The sequence below is a fragment of the Calidris pugnax genome, unplaced genomic scaffold (genome assembly GCF_001431845.1).
Source record: "Calidris pugnax isolate Ruff unplaced genomic scaffold, ASM143184v1 scaffold15, whole genome shotgun sequence".
Lineage (NCBI taxonomy): Eukaryota > Metazoa > Chordata > Aves > Charadriiformes > Scolopacidae > Calidris > Calidris pugnax.
In genome coordinates, this window is record NW_015090774.1 from 5,631,358 (window position 1) to 5,650,976 (window position 19,619).

At 37.0% G+C, this 19,619-nt stretch overlaps 1 protein-coding gene across 1 annotated transcript; it reads left to right on the forward strand.

Annotated features, from left to right (window-relative positions):
• Positions 1 to 1,658: 1,658 nt before the first annotated feature.
• On the forward strand, positions 1,659 to 19,112 carry ASIC5 (acid sensing ion channel family member 5). The gene is made up of 10 exons (XM_014944891.1): positions 1,659 to 1,698; positions 5,178 to 5,484; positions 8,135 to 8,366; positions 9,500 to 9,619; positions 10,581 to 10,730; positions 11,327 to 11,474; positions 13,137 to 13,193; positions 15,330 to 15,498; positions 18,199 to 18,290; positions 18,913 to 19,112. The coding sequence occupies exons 1-10, from the start codon at positions 1,659 to 1,661 to the stop codon at positions 19,110 to 19,112; spliced, it is 1,515 nt and encodes a 504-aa protein (XP_014800377.1).
• Positions 19,113 to 19,619: the final 507 nt, after the last annotated feature.

Genomic DNA, 19,619 nt, shown 5'->3' on the forward strand with positions numbered 1-19,619 from the left:
GTTAAACCAAGCTCCCCGTGACCAATTTATAATCAGAAAGTTATTTGTGTAAGGTATTTGGGAAAAATTAATAGAAGATAGTTGGTCTTCGCCCCCTAGTGTCAGCTTAAGAATTAATGTAAAACAATCAAGAAAGAAAATTTTATAAATTAATTTATTTTCTAAAGCACAATGAGAGAACACAAGCTGTGTTTGTCTAAAGTATTACATAAGCATAAAGACTCTTTGTGAGCCACCAACTCATAGAATTAAAAAAAAAAACAAACAACAAAAAACCAAACAGTAAGATGAATTATATTTGATGTGTAGAGAGCAACTTACAGTTTGTACTTCTTAATCTTATGCACATAGCAGTATAAAAGACCAACATAATTCTCTTAAAGAACTCAAACAACTCAAACAAGAGGCGTTGTCTGGGTACCGTGAATTAGAGTGTTTTGCGTAAATAGGACTCAACGGATCTGCAAATAACTGCTTGGCAGTGCATTAGGTATGGCTGAGTTACATACAGATGTTGGAAACGAGTTTACTGTTAAGCGCTTCGCTGCTTGAGTGAAGGCAAGAGCTGTGCAAAGCTTGCCCTGGCAGAGAGCCTCATCTGGGAGGCAAAAGTGACAGACGAAGCAGAGATTTCCAAGAAGCAGACTACAGAAATCTTCTGCCTGCAACGTGGGAATGGCTAAATGGAGTTCAGTGCTTTACCTTGCAGATCCCACCTTGAGCAACACGGCCAGAAGGCAGTCGGCAAACAGCTAGACAATGAGGCACTGTGGGGCCAAGCCAATACACCTGGTAACCCAAGAACAGCGTGAGCAGTCAACTGGACCATTACTAAGAGAGCGAATGAAAGAAGCAGCAGCCATTCCCATCCGCTGCAGAACCAGAGAGGGAATGTGAAGGCTTTGGCTTTTTTATTTATTTCCTACAGCGTGAACCAAGCCTGCCCCAGGTCTGAATTTCCTAGTATTTTCTATTGCCTTTTATTAGCTGCTCAGTTCTTTCCTAAAGCAAATTTCAAATAAGATCACACCACGCATCTAACACAAAAACAGTTTCTGTCCTTTTTCAGAAGGAGTTAGTGGAATGATTGACTCTGCATGCAATTTCATCCTCGCTCACAGGGTTAATTCCCAGGAATAACAGCTCATTTTTGCTAAAGCCCACAAAAACATGAAATCTGGTTATGAAGACAGCTATTCAAAGTGTGGGTGAACTGCATCCTGCTGCTGGTGGGAACCTAGTGGCAGACAGTTATTGCCCTCCAGAGCATGGGCTCCTTATGTACTTAAAGAGAAACTTTTCAGTTCTGAGCAGCAAGGATGACTGGTCTTTCTAAAATAAAAGGGAAAATTATGAAAGAGAGTAATTTTTAAGATGATGAAACACACAAGTCAAACCCGCACTTTTGCTATTATAGTTGAAATATATATGAATATGTACACCTGATCCTGTCATAAAACTAATCTTCTCTTCTACTTTGCAGACCATGTTATTTAAAGGCAAAACATAGCAACCTTGGCAGGTAATTGCCCAGTGTTATGTGTCATCAAGTATCACCTCCCATTTAGTTTTCTATAAAAGCCATTTACCTAGCAATGATCCCAGTGATAAGGCAGCTTACTTATCCATTCCTTCCCTACTGAAAAAAGCACAGCCTCATGGACCAGCTTGGAAGATTCATTCGATCGGATGCCAAAGGTATGTGACTAGACATATTAAAGCGCTTTACCAAGAGTTTTAATTACATTTTGGTAGGTTTTTTTCTGGATTGAGAGGCAAAATGAGAAAATTTGTCTCCTTTCTCTTGTAACCTTGTCCAAAAATAGCAGCAGTGTGCATTTTCAAGATACAATGAAGAAGGGAGAGATGATAAAAGCTTGTAGGAAAAAAAAATCTTACACTTTGAAAATGTGGAGAAGCTTTAGCTATTGGTCCTTTATGCATTTAGAATAAAGCTAACATAGTTTTAACTAGGCAATTACTTCTCTGAATGATACCATACTTTAATGATTTTTAGATTTAGGCAAAAAGGTAATCACAAATCTATCTAGACTAATTAATCCTTGCGCAGGGGCCACATATAACCTCCTTAAAATACCTCCTTTCAGTTAAGAGCTCTGGCTAAAGCTGAGCTTCCTTTCAAAGAGCCATTATTTTTTAATATGTTCGTTAATGAAAATTCAGTCACAATTAAACATTAGGAATGTTGTACTGTATTTCTACTATGCAAGAACTTAGCTTCTAATTCTTCCTTCTAGGTCTTGTTACCATCTTTTCCTTCACTTGATCAAAGAGCCTATTATTATTACCTATCAGTTTCCTGTACAGGTAGTTATAGATTGTGATCAATTACCTGCTGAGTAAAGCTTTAAAAAAACCCAAAACATTTAAATTTGGCTTACAATGTAAACATTAAAGATACTGTGAATTTCTTAGGTTTTTATATAAGAGTATGTCCCTGGCCATGTATTCCCATGGAGGGAATTAATTCCTTCTTTAACAACATTGACTAAAAAAATCAGGTTTATCTGACTAACCATGATGGTTCTGTGTTCTTCTCCAGTAATTAGTGTTTCCTGAGGCAAAGCACCTGCAGCCCATCCTGAACATATGAGCTACCTTAGCAGCTCTTAGCTGAATGTTCTATATTTGGCTCCAAACATGTGGTTTGCTCCTGGACCTGGATTCTCTAATTTAGTTACCTCCTTGCTTTTTACTTTTCCATCCATTACTCATTGGATCTTGTATATTGCTTTTATTTACATCTTTGACAAAAATATTTTTATTACTTTGTGTTGCTACTAAAAGAGCATAGCCCTTTCAAGATGTTATTGTCTCATATGTTCAAGGCCTAATGTCTGTCTAAGGTCTTGCAAGACCTTACTGTCTGTCTAGAAGCAGCTTGGATACTCTTAACTCACTCCCAGCTGATTCAGCTATGTTGGTTATACAACCTTAGCCCAGATATGCAAAGCCTAAGTTTTACAGAGCACAGGATAAAGGGTTAATAATTTATTATCTCACACTCACTGACATTATTTGGCTAGTAATAAATGGCTAGTCCTCACTTTTCATACTATTTCATATTATTTTCCAATCTACCATGTGAGAAATTTCATATTAGAAATTTCACACTTGACCCTATGTATTTAACAATTTATTTATTTCTTTTTTAATTAGATCACCTAATGAAATCTAAAAGTAGGATAAGGATTCTTGAAGATGCTCATCTAGTAGTGTTAATTCCTCTGGTGAACAACAGTAGTGAAAAGAGCAGTATTATATTAGATAATCTTATGTATTAACAGCAAAACTTTCACAATGAGATGAAAGATCATGTACTACTTACTGTGGTAGCTATGCAAAAGAGCTGAAATACAGTTTAGCTACATATTTGCATAGATTCTAAGCTAAACTTCTGCTGATTAAGCTAATTAGGGTTTTTTGATGGCAATAGGCTTTTATGTGGGGATATGCTATCATTCTCTTACCTAGCACAGTGTGTATAGTAGGAATAAACGCACACAGCGAATTCCCTGGAGAAAAGGACCTGCTTGTGGTCTTTTGTTGGAGTCTATGGGCAGCAGGTGCAGACACAAGCCAGGAACATACTTTGTTCTGCTGTTATTCAGGGAACACACAAAATCCTTGTCTCACTGCACATGCTCTGGTGAGAGAGCAGCCTATGAATGGCTCCTATCTCAAATGCAGCAAAACCAGATACCCACTCCATTCCATTGCAATGTACAGAACCATACGGGGTTCAACAGCTTTGCAAAGGGATCCAATAGTCACTAAAGCTAGGAGATAAACTTTTGAAGTTTTCCAGCAGAAACATGTTTGATGATAAAAAGGGGTCACAGTAAATTATACCAGTATTGATCAAAGTTCTCACATAGATCTTTAAAGAACAACATGAAGAAAATTCTTTCCTTTCAGAAACATTTTGAAATCTAGCACCATCTGGGATTTCATTATCACAGTTCAGAGACTGTGCAGGGACCAAAGCAACTTCCCAGAGTGCTGATGTGGTCACGATAGCTTTGGCAGATAACTCTTACATCCCTTTGTTCCTCTGCCCAACAGTAACAGCCTCATATAAATCAGTATATTCTCTTCCTACAGCATATCACACACTATTAAATCTACTTTTTTTTTTTGGTTAAAAATGGAATTAGGGAAGCATTTAATTGCTGTTAAACACTGATCTAAATAGTGTATTTTCAGATCCTAATTATTGTTGTCTCACAAACTTTCTTTGATCTATTGTTCTTATGGACTTCCTTAATGACAGAATAAAGTAGCAGATAACAATCTGTAAATGAAGCACCTTGTAAAGAGACTGGTCCATTTATGACTAGATACAGAAAAGGTCTTATTAATTTCCCCTCATCTGGATGTTTTGAGAGAGAACATTCTGTTCAAATCCATGCTCAAAAGATCGTTCAGCAAAAAGCAGAAGAAAATAACTATATTTCCAGGTATTGATTATATTCATTACTATTATAGCTCTTAACTTTAGCATTTAAAATTTTGACTTTTTTTTTTCTAACATCAGTTTGTAGAAATCATGGGGAAAATGAAAACTAAGAACATTCCTGTTTCAAATTTATAGAATCAGGCTAGTACAAACCTAAAGAACAGAGAGTAGATTTCCTTTTAAACCTGTAACCTTTCAAGTTTTATACAGAAACTTTTTAAGATGAAAGAATGAAATCCCCTTTCATATCATTCCATATCTCTTTTCACCACATTTCTCAGAGCAAGTATGAAGGACCAGGCATTTAAATGGGTTGTTACTGTAAGAATGAGATGCTTAGCTTTTTACAGTAGGTTCACAGCAACCTGGTATTTTAGATCTGAGATATGTCAAAACCCAATCTTTTCCATAGAAGTAGAATGATTCTTTTATATTAATGTGCTTAAAAATTTGTGTCCCTAAAATGTTGCCAGATATAGTCTGTTCTCCAGCAGCAATGAGCTAATCTTTGCGCACACAACTCTTCCAGTGCTCCAGACTATCCTCAGAAGCAAGTTCACTACTTAAACAGGGAATTTTCAATTAAAGATAAATCTTACAATTGCTTTCCGGTATCATAATTACATGGTTTCCTTTCTTAAGTGCCATTTAAATGCTAATTTAAAACTAAAGTGTTTTCACTTTGTTCACTATTAAGGAATACTGGAAAAGATACGATTGTACTTAATACAGAAACTGCTGCCACATTTGGAAGACAGAAGGAAGTATCATCAGGAGTTTGCCTCATCCACTTCGTTTCATGGAGTGCATAATATTGTCCAAACGCGGAGCAAGACTCGCAAAGCGCTGTGGCTCTTAGTAGTGGCAGGCTGTCTTGCCATTGTTATTTGGCAAATCTGCAGTCGCTTCATCTACTACTTCAGTTGGCCAACCACAACTACAGTGGTAGTGCAGTACGTGGAAAACGTCAAATTCCCTGCTGTGACTTTTTGCAACCTGAACAGGTAAGTTATATTTGTTGCTCACCCTTGAGACACAACTCCTCTTTGTCTGCATAACATAGAGCATTCAGAAGTTATGTTTGTTGCTCACCCTTGAGACACAACGCCTCTTTGTCTGCATAACATAGAGCATTCAGATCCACAACTTGTTTGGAAAAAAAAATAAAAATTAATCACATAAAACAAGGAAAATATAGTTCTGAGGGACGTGTCTTTCACACTGCCAGACGAGATTTAAATGAAGAAGAAAACAGGAGAATCATGGAAGAGAGGTTGTTTTTTAATCTTCTGCCTCCTTCAAACAAACGATTGCACCACAGATTTTTAAGTTTCAAAATGTAAGTTGGAGTAGAAAAAAATATCTCTGGTGCTGTTTTATGTAAGAGTACTGCTTCTACAGTGTAACTAAGGGGCAGTCATCAGTCACATCCAAGTCAAAAATAAAAGACAAGATTTGAAAATAGATTCAAATAGAAACCTCATACGAATCTAGAAATTTAGGCAAAGCAGACACTTTTTCAGAGGTGCTCAGCCTTTACAGATCTAGCTGATGTCAGGAGGGAAGCAACTGGTTTCTTTGTCAGTCATGTATCTAAGCAGGAACTTCACTACAGATTTCTACATTTGAAGATAATGGCTAAGATTCGGATGTATCCACTTTGAAAATAATGTCATAAACCTATGGCCTGATTTTTAGAGTAAATATGAAATTTAGGAACAGTTTTAGAAATACGGAAAGTTTAGCCAGCAGTGTTCCCAGGTGGCCAAGAAGGTCAACAGCATCCTTGCCTGTATCAGTAGGTCTACCACTGTGGTGAGTAGGACTAGGAAGTGATTGTCCCTCTGTACTCGGCACTGGTGAGGCCTCACCTCAAATACTGAGTCCAGTTTTGGGCCCCTCACCACAAAAGAGGTATTGAGGCAGTGGAGGATGTCCAGAGAAGGGCAAAGAAGATGGTGAGGGGTCTGGTGAACAAGTCTTATGAGGAGCAGTTGAGGGAGCTGGGATTGTTTAGCTTGGAGAAAAGGAGGCTGCGGGGAGACCTTATTGATCTCTATAACTGCCTGAAAGGAGGGTGTAGGGGTTGGTGTCTTTTCCCAAGTAACAGGCAATAGAACAAGAGGAAATGGCCTCAAAGTTTAGACCAGATATAAGGAGAAGCTTTTACACTGAAAGGGTTATTGACCATTGGAACAGGCTGCCCAGGGAAGTGGTTGAGTCCCCATCCTCGGCAGTATTTAAAAGAGGGGTAGACATAGTGCTTGGAGATACAGTTTAGTGATGGTTTTTGTCAGCTGATTGTTGGACTAGATGATCTGAAAGGTCCCTTCCAACCAAGGGAATTCTATGATTTTATTTTTTCCTCAAGAATTTTAAGCTTTCTTATCTTCTACCTTTTGCTGGCAGAATCAGGCAGAAGTGCAAGTCTCAAACATCTGGAGCTGTTCTGCCTCACTATGCCTATTCCCTTTGGCCTGCATAAAGCCATCCTGGGTCATCCTGTGTGACACCCACTGCAGACAGAAGTCCCTCTTGACTACAGTGGGCCGTGTGTTATAAAAACCTCTCACTCCTTGTAACTAGTGGTAGCACTTTGTGACTAAGTAGTCAGCTACTGAGCATGGCAGTCATCTGCCTAAATGGCAGTTCGCTGCCACATCCATCTGTTTTTCATGCTGTGTTTATCTTTTCCTCTTGTTTCTGGTAACCAGGTTTTTTTTGCTGGCAGGACAAAGAGGCACAGATCTACCATTGTCTTTATTTTCTGATTCAAATTCAGTTGTGAAGAGTTGCTCCTACCAATCTTCCTTAAGTTTGGTCATTAAGATCTATTACACAGATATGCTTTTAAAATTAGTGTTACATAAAATGTCAATTCTAAAGAACATGGTATTGCTTTTAATTTAATTGCAAATTAAACCAAGTTTAATTTGGTTTTATTATCTTTTCGAACTTACAAATGTTCTATGAACCCTTACCTTTACTTCAAGGACTTCAATGCTGTACATATAGGAAAGCGTGTCCAGCACCAACATGTTTGAGATTTTCAAGTGGATTGTAGGAATATGTATCACCCTTAGTTTATACCACTGTGTCACCAGCCACAGGGCTCATCAGAAGGCAGGCTGTCTCTGCTCTGGAGTGCAGTGCCTTAATAAAGCAGGTGCATGAGATTACTGCAAATACATTTAGAAATCAATTTTCTAAATGATGGAAGACAGCATTTTTTGAAAGGAACAGCTCCTGCCAGTTAGTCTCCCACACGTAAATGCAATTGTTCAGCTTGTCATCAGTTCTACAAATCTGGCTGTTGGCTGTTGCAGATGGCTAATCTGCTCGCTTTGTTGTTGTTGGGTTTGGTTTTTTCCTTATAAACAGCCATGCAAAATAAAAATGTTTCTAATACAACTGACCAGACTAACCCTGGAAAGGTGTCCATTTTCTTTTTTCAGGTACAGAAAATACTTTCCTAGAAATTGAGAGTATATAGTTTATTCAGGTTGTAGAGATTGACATGCAATGTGGTGAACAAGAATCACTTACAGTTTGTGAGCAGACAGCAAATTGTGCCACAGATTTGGCAAGAGCAGCCTTGGCATCAGTCCTATAACTGCAGAACTCCAAGCATTTCTTTCTCCTTCCCACTGACAGGTTTCAAGCTCACGCAGTAAACAACCTCAGAATCATTTTTATAATTTGGAACATTGTGTCTGGAGTGCTCCAAAAAATTGCTATGGAAGATAAATATTCTCAAGAGCTAAATGATTTCCTTCATGGAAACCAGAACTTCAGCATCAAAGACTTTACAAGGAAAAATGGGTTTTATCTGAACAGCAGCACATTGCTAGAATGTGAATTTTTTGGAAAGCCATGTTACCCACAGGTAAATATGTTTATTTTACTAATACAGTAGCATGGAGGAGAAGGGGAATGTGTTCTTACCATTCAATTTGGGACATCTAGTTTTGCCAGCTACTCCCCCGGTTTTCCATTTACAGTCAGCCAATGGAGAAAAAAAAAGTCCTGCCCTAAATCACCTTGAGGACCCCAATTCTCCCACTGGCTGCAGAGATAGCCTGCTGGACTCTCTGAGCTGTAAAATGGGATTTCAGCCTAAATTGCTCTTTGCCTAGTGCCACTTCTGCACAGACAGCAGCCTTTGAGAGCTGTCGTACCTCCAGGCTGTATCTAACAACCTTTTCCATAAACGGCCTATAACGAAGGTCAGTTTGAATGGAGTTTTTTGCATGATTGCATAGTTTTGTTCTTGAGGCAAGAATATAGTCAGACAGGATAGCTGTATTCAGAGTCCACAGGAATTTTAAATAATGGGATTAAAATAGCCCTTCTTTGGAAATTTAAGACAACAGCAGAATAATATGGTTGTCCAATTCTCTTGGGACATATGTTAATTCCTCTATAGAGCAACTCCCAACTTAAATAGAAAACATGGGCAGAAAAGTCAGTTCCTATATTCTTTCAGATTAATCTTTTAGATATGCTGTAGCTTCAAAAATTATGCACTGGAGAGTTCTCTTAACTGAAAGACACTAGTGCTAATAACTAAAACTAAAGCAAAACTAAAACTACTCATATTAGCAAGTGTTTTCAGTTAAATGTGGGGGGAAAAATGCAAATATTGTACTTTCATACGTAATACAATATTTAGTTTTCAAACAGCCTTCACTAAACATCTACTGGAAAAATCAAACCAGGTGGTTTTGAATATATAATTTCTATGGAATGCAACAGGTATAGAAAAACAACAAGACCTCAGTCAATGATTCTAAGAAGCTCATGGGTATTAATAAACAATGTGGAATTTCTCCAATAAACTTTTCTATAGAAACGGATGAAATCCTTTTGAATACTTCTATCAATTACAACTTTTCTTATTGTAATATTTAGCCCTGCCTTTGCAGAAAAATACAAACCAGAACAGTAGTGCATCTCTTACACCGTGACTCACTAATGAAACGTCAAGTGATCTTTCTTCCCTGTTTTCCTTTATTGAAGGATTTTGAACATGTTTTCACTGAATATGGAAACTGCTTTACTTTTAATCACAATGATCTTCCAGCAAGAAGAGTGAGTTTGTCTGGAAGAGGCTTACATTTACTTTTTGATGTCCAACAGGTACAGGTATCCTAATGATTATAAAAAACAAATCATGTAATAACTTAGAGATGAGCTGAGGTGTTTTGTTTGCAGGTTTTTTTTGTCTGGTTGGTTTTACACAGATGTTCAGAATTTCATGCACAAAATCTCTATCAAGACTATCTGTGAGTGGGAGGGTATCTTTAAGGAAAAATGCAAAACAGATTTTAAAATTCAGGATTATTGACTCTGACCCAAATAAATGTTTCTAAAAGTTGTAAGTCAGTGTATATATACACAGTTTACCTACAATTGAAACACATCATCAGAGCAGTAATATAATTTTATAACGGTGCTTCAGAATAAATTAATTTAATTTTAATAAAAGGCACAGTAGGGAAGGTTGTATGGTGCCAATTTCTAAGTAGTACTGAATTTTAGTTACAGCAGCTGTAAGCGCTCAGTGCCAGCTAAGATCTGGTCTTTGCGCTGTAAATAGTCCCTGACCTTATTAGAATATTGTCTTTGACCAACAAACCCCAGAAAACTCAAGGAATGTGACCTTGTGAGATCAGGGAAGAAAACTAAAATCTAGAGTGATAAATGCCTTAGACATGCACTTCTGTTCTCTAGGAATTACGAGACAGGAGTGACAGGTTCTGGAGAGAGTAATGGAAAGTTTGCTGAAGTGTGATGGGTAGTTTCGAGTAAAAGGAAGGAATATCCAATTTATGAGTAAAGGTTCTTCTATGCCTTCTTGCTTTTGAAATTGGGAGATGACAGAAGGAATAGAAAACCTGACAGTTTATAGTAACTGGATCACAGAGGTAATCAACAAAGTAAATTCAAGTCAGTTTGCTTCTACGCTTTTGTGTAAATTGCCAAAAACATAACTAGAGATACAAGATCAAATAAAAACCATAATACTATTTTAAACATAGATAAAGCTTCAAAGGGTAAGCAAAGGCAAAACTAATTTAAATTACTCTTTTTATATCAGGAAAAATTTACTGATGAGCCTGCTCTTGGTTTCACTGATGCTGGTATAACTTTTGTTATCCATTCACCCAAAGTGCTTCCACGCTTTGATGGTTTAGGTTTATTAACACCAGTCGGCATGCACGCACAGGTCGCAATTCGCCAGCTGAAGGTAAGGACTTTGTTGATCAAGTGGAAATATTGCTTTTTACTGTCTCTAATGCTCTTCTGAACTGCGATAAAGAATTAGGCATTTTGGAAGTGATATTAATTTTCAGGCCAAAATGACTCCTAAAAATAACATTTCCTCCAGACAGAAACAATATAAACAATGTTACTTTTTTGGGGGGGATGGGGTGGGGAGAGCTATATCATTGGTCTTCATAATCTGTTTTTACTCAAGTCAACCTTTCTTTTCAAACATCTTGCAGTCTCACTGCAAGACATACAATGATACAAGGACATCACAGCAGTTTTCCATCACCACATTCTGTTTACTAGAAATGTTGTCTCAGATTCCTAGTGGAATCGCAGTGGAGTGGACTAACCTTCTGCACTAGGCTGTCTATCAGGTCCTACTTTTGCTGTAAAGTAGAGTAGATTATTTTATAATCCCAAAAGCACACACTGTAGTTGCATCCAATCAAGTCACAATGTTACTGCTTACATCTTCGACAGACTTCCTTTGTAACTTTAAAATGTGAGAAAATAATGTCTAAATCTAAAATAGAAAAAAAAAAAGTATCTTCTGTTATTTTTACCCTACAGTCAATTATCCAAGAATACCCATGGGGAGAGTGCAAGCCTGATATAAAGCTTCAATACCAAAAGATTTATAGCACTAATGGATGTTTGCAGGAATGCAAAGCTCGGTACATACAGGACTGGTGTGGCTGTTTGCCGTTCATTCTTCCAGGTATTTCTCAGGAATGTCATCATTCCATACACTCTAAGGATAATCTTGCTAGAATGTTATTGAACAGTAAAGGAGATGGGGCATATACTGGGATGGGAGAGGGAAGTCTACAGCTGGGATTAATTAAAAGTATATACATTAGTTTGGCCTTTGTTGTTTTGTGGTTTGTTTTTTTTTTAATTCAGAGAAAAAAAAAAGCAGCAAGATATTTGGTCAGCTCTACACCTAACATCTGGTTAATAGCTATTCTCAGAATACAGATCAAAAATCTTGAAAGAAAAGATTATGCCTTAGGGCTGTAAGACAAGTCTGCAGTCTTCAATCTGATGTCCTAAAGAGCTGGAACTAAATCCATAAGAAGTCATAGATTTTCACATGTACTGCAGAAAACCTACTTTACAGGTGTTTACCAGCCACAGCAATACTGATTGCCTGAGGAACAAAACTGAGGTCCCCTACATGAACTGTGGAAAGAGTTTGGCACCAGAAGAGGGCTCTGCAAAAGCCGAAAGGCTGCGTGGTGCCGTCTAATGAGCCTGAAATGCCAAGTACAGGTGTATGCTGTAATACTGTCCTTGAGAATCCAGGCATCTTAGCCATACTAGAAATGTAAAACAGTAACTCTAAGCCCTGACCACTCTCATCCCTCCCACCTTTTCAGTATTAAAAGTAATGATAACACTGTCACCTCTCTGAAATAAGAGCTGGAACCCAAAGATTTGTGCTCTCAGTTCTTTTTTCACAATTTGTGGGCCAGAAAGCCACTGTTAGGCTTGCACTTTCTGACTCAACGTATTTTTAAATATCCCCAAACAAGATAGAATATTTTCACTAAGAGAGACCCATTGAGTAGTCTGGCCACTGTCAGGCTTGCTCTTGACTCAATGTATTTTTAAATATCCCCAAACAAGACAGAATGTTTTCACTAAGAGAGACCCATTGAGTAGTCTCCAGCATGTTTGTTTGACAACCTCTTGGAAAGGAGGTTGGCAATCTCCTGGAAACTCTCATAGAAAGGGGTCTGAAATGGAAATAAGGTGGAAATTAATGGATTGGTTGGAAATTAATCTCCCATAGCCAGGGTGAGTGTTTCATCCACTGACAACTAGATGGAGGGCAACATCTTCTTTAACTATGTGCTAAAAGGCTAGGTGTTATTTCCATGCAAGGAAATAAATCGGGGTGAAACTGAGGCCATCTGAAAAATTTCCAACTAACTCAGGGTGCTATCTTACCCTACAGGTCCCCAAGTAACTCTTACATGAAGTTTAAAACTTTTGCTGAAACTTGGAGTGTAATCATATATCACATCAACTTAATTTATTTTTTCATTTCCACTAGCAAAAATGGCAATTCCTGGCCTTAGCAAGCTAACACAGAGCGAGCCACAAGCTTAAAGGCAGCTCTGGTTGGTACACTTAATACACATTTGCTCCAACAGCAAACCTCCCAGCTTAGTTGGTTGTCTCTTTTTACTATGTACCCCTTTTGGTGTTGGTAACTACACTGTGCTTAACTGAATTGTTTTCTCAAATCAGTTTTAAAATTATAAACATGAAGTGGTGAGCAGGCTCTGATGTCACTGAGTTTCAATTTAGTAAAAATAGAGCTATGGGTTAGGTTGTTAATTGAAGTTCCTTAAGTTTGCTGTTTATTTTTAAGGAAATGGAACAGAATGTGATTTGCTGAAGTTTTACAATTGTGTTTATCCTGCAATCTGTAAGTAAATAACTTCACATTTTCTAAGCCAATTCCAAATAGTAGACAATAACTATCAATTTAAAAAAAATACTGAAAGTAGTACTGAAATGGAGTACATTCCAATTCATTTAATATTCTGAAAATAGAGACCAGACAGACCATTAAATAAATGCCAGTTTAAAAAAAAAAAAGAAAGGAATTCATATTAGTAATCAGAAATGGTTCAAAATGGAAGAATGTTCAATTAATCTGTTTTCAGTTATCAAGCCTCTGGCGTGCAGTTTTCCATCGTCATGTTATCATCCTTCTAGCTCCAATGTTGTACTCTCTTTGATTGTGACAGAAAAGTGAACAGCACAGTAATTACAGGTTTGCTAACTGATAGAAAATATAATTTAAAATTCACTGGATTTAAGGTTTTATCTTTTCAAAAGTAAAATGGATTATATGCTGTCAAAGTGCTCCAAATACAATTCATTTCCATAAGCAAATAATCTGCACACAAAAGATATAAAATTTGTAAGTCACTACAACAGACTTTCTGGAAAATACCGCAACTTGTAATCTGGGAAGTAACTTCTCATGAACTTTAGAAAGCCTCCTTTTTACTTGCCTTGTATTGTCTCCCTTTTCAAAGGAAAGGAAGATTAAGATATCAAGTAGATTAACAAATTTTGGGTCACCTGTGCAGGGGTTTATGTCTACTTTGCTTACATGCGTGCAATGTTCAGGCAATATCTACCACTGTGAACAACGAGTATTTCTTTTACCTGTGGCTATTCTGAAATAGATTCCACTATGTTCACATTCTTACAATCATGATCTTCGATAGCCTGTCATGGTGGAAATACATATATTATTTTACTGAATGGATATTCCGTGATCAAGTTTCAAAGAAGTGACAAAACAAAAATAAAAATGACCCCTAAGTCCTATCAAGGGTGGATAGGATTCAGAGCTGGTCTCCAGAAAGAACTGGCATCACAGTGCTGTGCATGGTGAACCACATACGATCCTGGCTTGTACAGGACCACAAGTCAAGTCTCCTTTTACAGTGCAGGAGAGGCTAGACACCTGATAACAAAATCTCAAACGACGGCAAACTGATCCAGTACCTGCAGGAACTACCATTGGTAAGAGCATTTATTTTAGAAACTCTAAAGGCCAGCTAACCAGAATGAAATCCACAACCCCAGCATCCCTGGAGGGTGCCTCAAATCATCAACTAACAGGCTGAGCTATCTCCTGTCCTGTGGTTTACCAGAGCCAGAAGCACACACGCAGAGGGAGCAGACACAACAGCCACCACCACACCAGGGAAAATAGAGATCACAAGCAGGAGGTTATGATACTCATCTTGGAGTACCACAGAGGCTCAGAGGCTATAGTTTACACTTCAGGAAGTATTTATACCTTACCATTTTTCTTCTACATGAATTTTCTCTAACTTCTCCAGATCTCTCTAATGATTTCTTTCTGTTTCTCCCCACTTTGATGAGCAGCCAGACCTGCCAACATTTGTGACCTGTCTTTGGTATTTGAAGAAACAAAGCTGTCCCTAAATCCTCCTAGCTGTCTTAAGCCTAATTTTCAAATGGCAGTCAGGGATCAAGCTAAAGTGAACTTGGTTTACCAAAGATTTTTATGTGGTTATCAGATGACAGTAAACTACAACTGGCATTGCTCTGGGAGCTGTTACTGTGCACTGAAAGGAGCTAGGGAAACATCAAGGCATCAAGACCAAGGGTTACATATTTATGTATTATATGTATATAATCAGAAAACTAGCACAGAACACCTTCTGTGACTAGTTTTGGATATCAAGTTTTCTATTGTCCTACCATTTAACTGTGGATGAGAAATAACAAGCACATAAAATCCTAACAAAGGCAGAAACACTTATAGGTACTGAATTTCTTTGGAAAAATAGACCCAAAAATCTCAACCCTTATTACTGTGCACCAGTTTCCCAAATGCCAGTTACAAATACTTATTTGTTCCTTCAAAGCTGGTAAGAATCCATTTTTCTAAGCGTAATTAACCGATAGCTCTATCAAAGTCAGTTAAAAACAATTTTGTAAGTTTTTAAGAGTCTTAAAAAGATATGATCTTTTTAAAGAAATATTATGCAAATTCTTTCTCCTGAAATTTCAGATGATATAGAGATAAAAGGATTATGTACAGTAGGAACCCACAATTCCACTTGTCCTACCCCATGTGAAGAAACGGATTATCCTACCACTGTCACCTATTCAAGTTTTGGAGGAGAAAAAGCCATAAAATACTTTTCTACAAAACTGAAGAAAAGCCCAGAATACATTAGGTAATCTTGCTTAACACCTTGTCTAATAAAGAAATGATCAATTACTTCTAAGTGTGCTAACAGAGTGTATGATGTAAATGCGATCTTTTAAAAAGATACTCTTATGTGTGGAATTAATAATGTTGTCTGTGAGATAAGAATAATGTCTTAGACAAAACTGGTTAAGATTTATACATATTTATATATATAAAATATACATAGATATGTCTAAGACCTGCGGATATCATAAAATTATAAAGTAATGTTCTAAATTACCTCCTATAATTGATCTCTTATAACAAAGCTTTTTTAATCACGTTAGCAATTAAGAATAAAGAAAGGTCAGGGTTATCAAATCTATCCACAATCCACATAAGCAATCCATCCAATAGAAAAGACAGAACTCCACTCTTTCACAACAATGAAGTCAATGAACAACCTAAATATATGCCACGTAAAGTTTCTCATTTCCCTCAACCCATTCCCAAAGGAAGCTTCATGAGCACTGAAGAGCTAGGATTTATTAAGTAATAGTGTCACAAGCTTAATGATCTTTTCTATTGTTAGTAGAATTCACTAGTGATGTTTGCACTGTAAAAGTTAGGTAGAAAATCTTTGGTACAATATTAAATCTCATGAAGCAGCAGAAGAATGAACTAGCATAGTTCTATCTATGTGACTGAAAATGCTAGACAGCAAATGAAAGTAAGTTTATACCCAAAGAAGACCTTCTAGTATGAAAGCATGTCTCAACAGCATCAACTACATATTTTACTCAGGACATGGTGTCAGAACTTGTTATGCATAGAGCTGTGTCATTCAGTAGTAGCACTGGGTTGACATAATCTGCATACCTCAAAATTCATAGAATAGATATCCTATATGTTTATGCTTTAATAGAATATACGTGCCTTACTGTTACAATATAATAAATTGATGTCAGATTTTGTTACAAAGACAAGCATTATATATCCAAAAATAGGATGATTTCCAGGGCTTTTTTTTTTTTTGCTAGAAAGACACAGTCTAGTTGTCTGAGCATTCAATATGGTGTTACAGACTGAATTGCCTGATCCTCACAGATGTAGACGTTAGCAGTAGAAATAAGTATTAGGTGCTACATGAACTCATATTATCCACATAAAAATATGTTTATAAAGAACAGTAGAAAATTTGGCTAACAAAATAACTGTGAGTGTTTCATTGTTTCGGTGACTTTAGTTTTCTCACTCTTGAAGCCATCAGTCTGCAAAGGTTTGCATATGTTTATACATGAACAGGAACCATATGAAGAGTAGTTTGGGTTGGAAGGGACATTTAAAGGTCATCTAGTCCAATCCCCCTGCAATCAGCAGGGACATCTTCAACTAGATCTGGTTGCTCAGAGCCCCATCCAACCTGACCTAGAACGTTTCCAGGGATGGAGCATCTACCACATCTCTGGGCAGACTGTGCCAGTGTTTCTCCACCCTCAGTGTAAAAAACTTTTTCCTTCTAACTATCCCAAATTTACCCTCTTTTAGCTTAAAGCCATTACTCCTTATCCTATCACTACAGGCCCTATTAAAAAGTCCGTCCCCAATGAAAATTACAAAAATTAAACCTGTTGTTATATGCAAAAGATAATAATCCTTTGAGGACATTTTATCTTTGTTGATTATTTTATTGTCTGTAAACATCATACGTAACCCAGTAATTATTCAAATAAGCAAGTGAAAATAAAGAACATTCCCCTGTTACCAAGCCTTAACCAATAGGAATCCTGTCCACTTATTAACAAGTACACATTCTGAACTATAAAACAGAGATCTAATGATTTCTGAAGATGTAAGAAGGGAAAAGTTAAATATTTGCTGGTCAGCTCTGCTAGCAACTCCATGACAATGGTAGGAAGTATTTTATTAATAAAAGCTATGAGAATAAGGTTATTTCTGTTACTCAGTGCTACTTGGAATTTTAGAATTACCACCTAAAGAGAAAGAAATGATCATTTTGTATATCAAATACTTTATTTTCAGTGAATATTCTTAATGAGCTCATTATCACTGTCAACCCAGAAATCTGTAACTGTTCACACTTCTGAAGAATAATCACTACTTTTATTCTTAAAGGTCACAATATTATGTGTGCAATCAGTTTTTGTGTCTATTCCACAACCATTATGTTTATATTCCATGTAGGAGTTATACAGAATCTTTCCATAGCCACAGGTCTTGCTCCAAATGAGATTTACGTACTCTCCCATTATTGCAGCGGGCAAGAATATCATTAGGTAAGCAAGGCTTTTAGCAGAGGATAGAACTAAGCACCCAAGTATAGAACAAGGGCTTTTCTGCACAAACACGCTTGCTGAAATAAGCACAATTAAACATGCAGTTGCACATAAACAAGAGTAGTAGACAACTCTACCAAGCACTGTATCCACCGTGGGTCAGGATGCTTGATACTTCCACTCAAGCTTATCTCTGTGACCCTTAAAGAGTATAAGTTTATCTCATGGTACAGATCTAGAGTTACTTTTTCCTCTGATAAGCTCCTGTTATAACTGCTGTTATTAGGACACTTTTTTTTCTTCTTCAGTCATCTGACTCATTTTGGTAACTTTCATCTAATTGTTCTTTAAATATAACATCACTCTCCATGGTCCATGCTGATAAATATTGGTAAAAAGGAACAGCAGTCCTGGCTGACTTAAGTAATAATGTATGTATTTGTCATTAGGCAGAACCTCGTCCGTATTGACATTAAATATCATGATCTGAGCTACAAAATAACACAGCAGCAGAAGGCCTTGACAATATCCGAGTTGCTTGGTAAGTGAATGTTTAATATTTATTTACTGCTGGTTAATAATTAATCTAAAAGCATAAAACCCTATACAAACCAGCCTATCTTTTTATTCCTTCCCCTCCTGAATCATAGCCTATGTGGACTTTTAAACAAAAAGCAATACCTTTTATATTATAATGGTAATGATCATGTTTACCTCATGGTCATTTTTGATACTGTCTCCTGTCATTCCATTAAAGAACCCTCAGTATTGACAGCAGCTGAGAGTAAGAATTGAGTTTGGCAGCAGTTTATGGCTATATCACACAGGACTGTAAGATTAGTGAAGTTTACAGGATTTGGAGCAGAGACAGAGAACACGGGGAGGAGACGAAGGAAAATGGTTTAAAAGGCGTAGCAGTAGGAATTATTTTAAGCATCTGTTTCACAGTAGGATGTGTTGTATTGTACTTCCTTTATTTAGAATTTTAAGAAACACATTAGTCTTCTCCAATAAACATTTTTAAGAATATTAATTCTGTTTTCTTAAAGTGATGGGCTACGTGTATCGAAATTATTTAACACTTGAACCCAGCAGGGTTTTGTTTGCCTGCTAGACTAAACCAAATGCTTAGGATGACATACGTTTGTTTCCTTCTATTACAGCTGATGTAGGTGGCCAGCTTGGATTGTTTTGTGGTGCCAGTATGATTACAATTATAGAACTGCTGGAGTATATTTTTACTAACTTCTGTTGGATGTGCGTCTTTCTTCTACTGAAAGCTCCGGAAATGCCTCAATGGAACAATCCATCCCAGAACCAACCAACACACAAGGAAAAAAAGAAGGGAATACAAGAATGTTAGTGGCTTGTAGAAGCACAAAAATAATTGTTTCTGCAACTTCCCTTCCTTTTTAAAAGGCAAAGTAGACAGTAATATTTTGCACTGCCCCCTTCCATGTACTCCTTATTTTTCCTCCTTCTTTTATTACCTAGAACTATTTAACTGTGCTAAATAAGTTAGGAGAAAAAATACATACGCCAAACTAACACACACAAGTTTCTTAACCACCATAAAGGTGGAGCATTGCTATGCTGAAAAAGAAGAGTCCTTGCTAATGACAAAGTTTTTGCTAGTACGTTACCACTGTTATATGTTCCAGTGAAGGATATCATAGCTTTACTTATCAGAATTAGGAGCGTACCTGATAACAAAAACTTTAAAATGTATTATCCATTTGTCTGAAACACATCAAAAGGATAAATCTCATGAACCTTCCAACTACTACAGAAAACTTCAGGGCATCTGTGTGGATGGCAGTTGAGCAAACATAGATCAAGTTCAGATTTAATGTTACGAAAGATGATAATA

Coding starts and splice junctions, on each gene's coding strand:
- ASIC5 (XM_014944891.1), top strand. CDS start 1,659: ATGGACCAGCTTGGAAGATTCATTCGATCGGATGCCAAAG. Junction 10,731..11,326: donor TCGCAATTCGCCAGCTGAAG/GTAAGGACTTTG, acceptor TTTACCCTACAG/TCAATTATCCAAGAATACCC. Junction 11,475..13,136: donor TTTGCCGTTCATTCTTCCAG/GTATTTCTCAGG, acceptor TTTATTTTTAAG/GAAATGGAACAGAATGTGAT.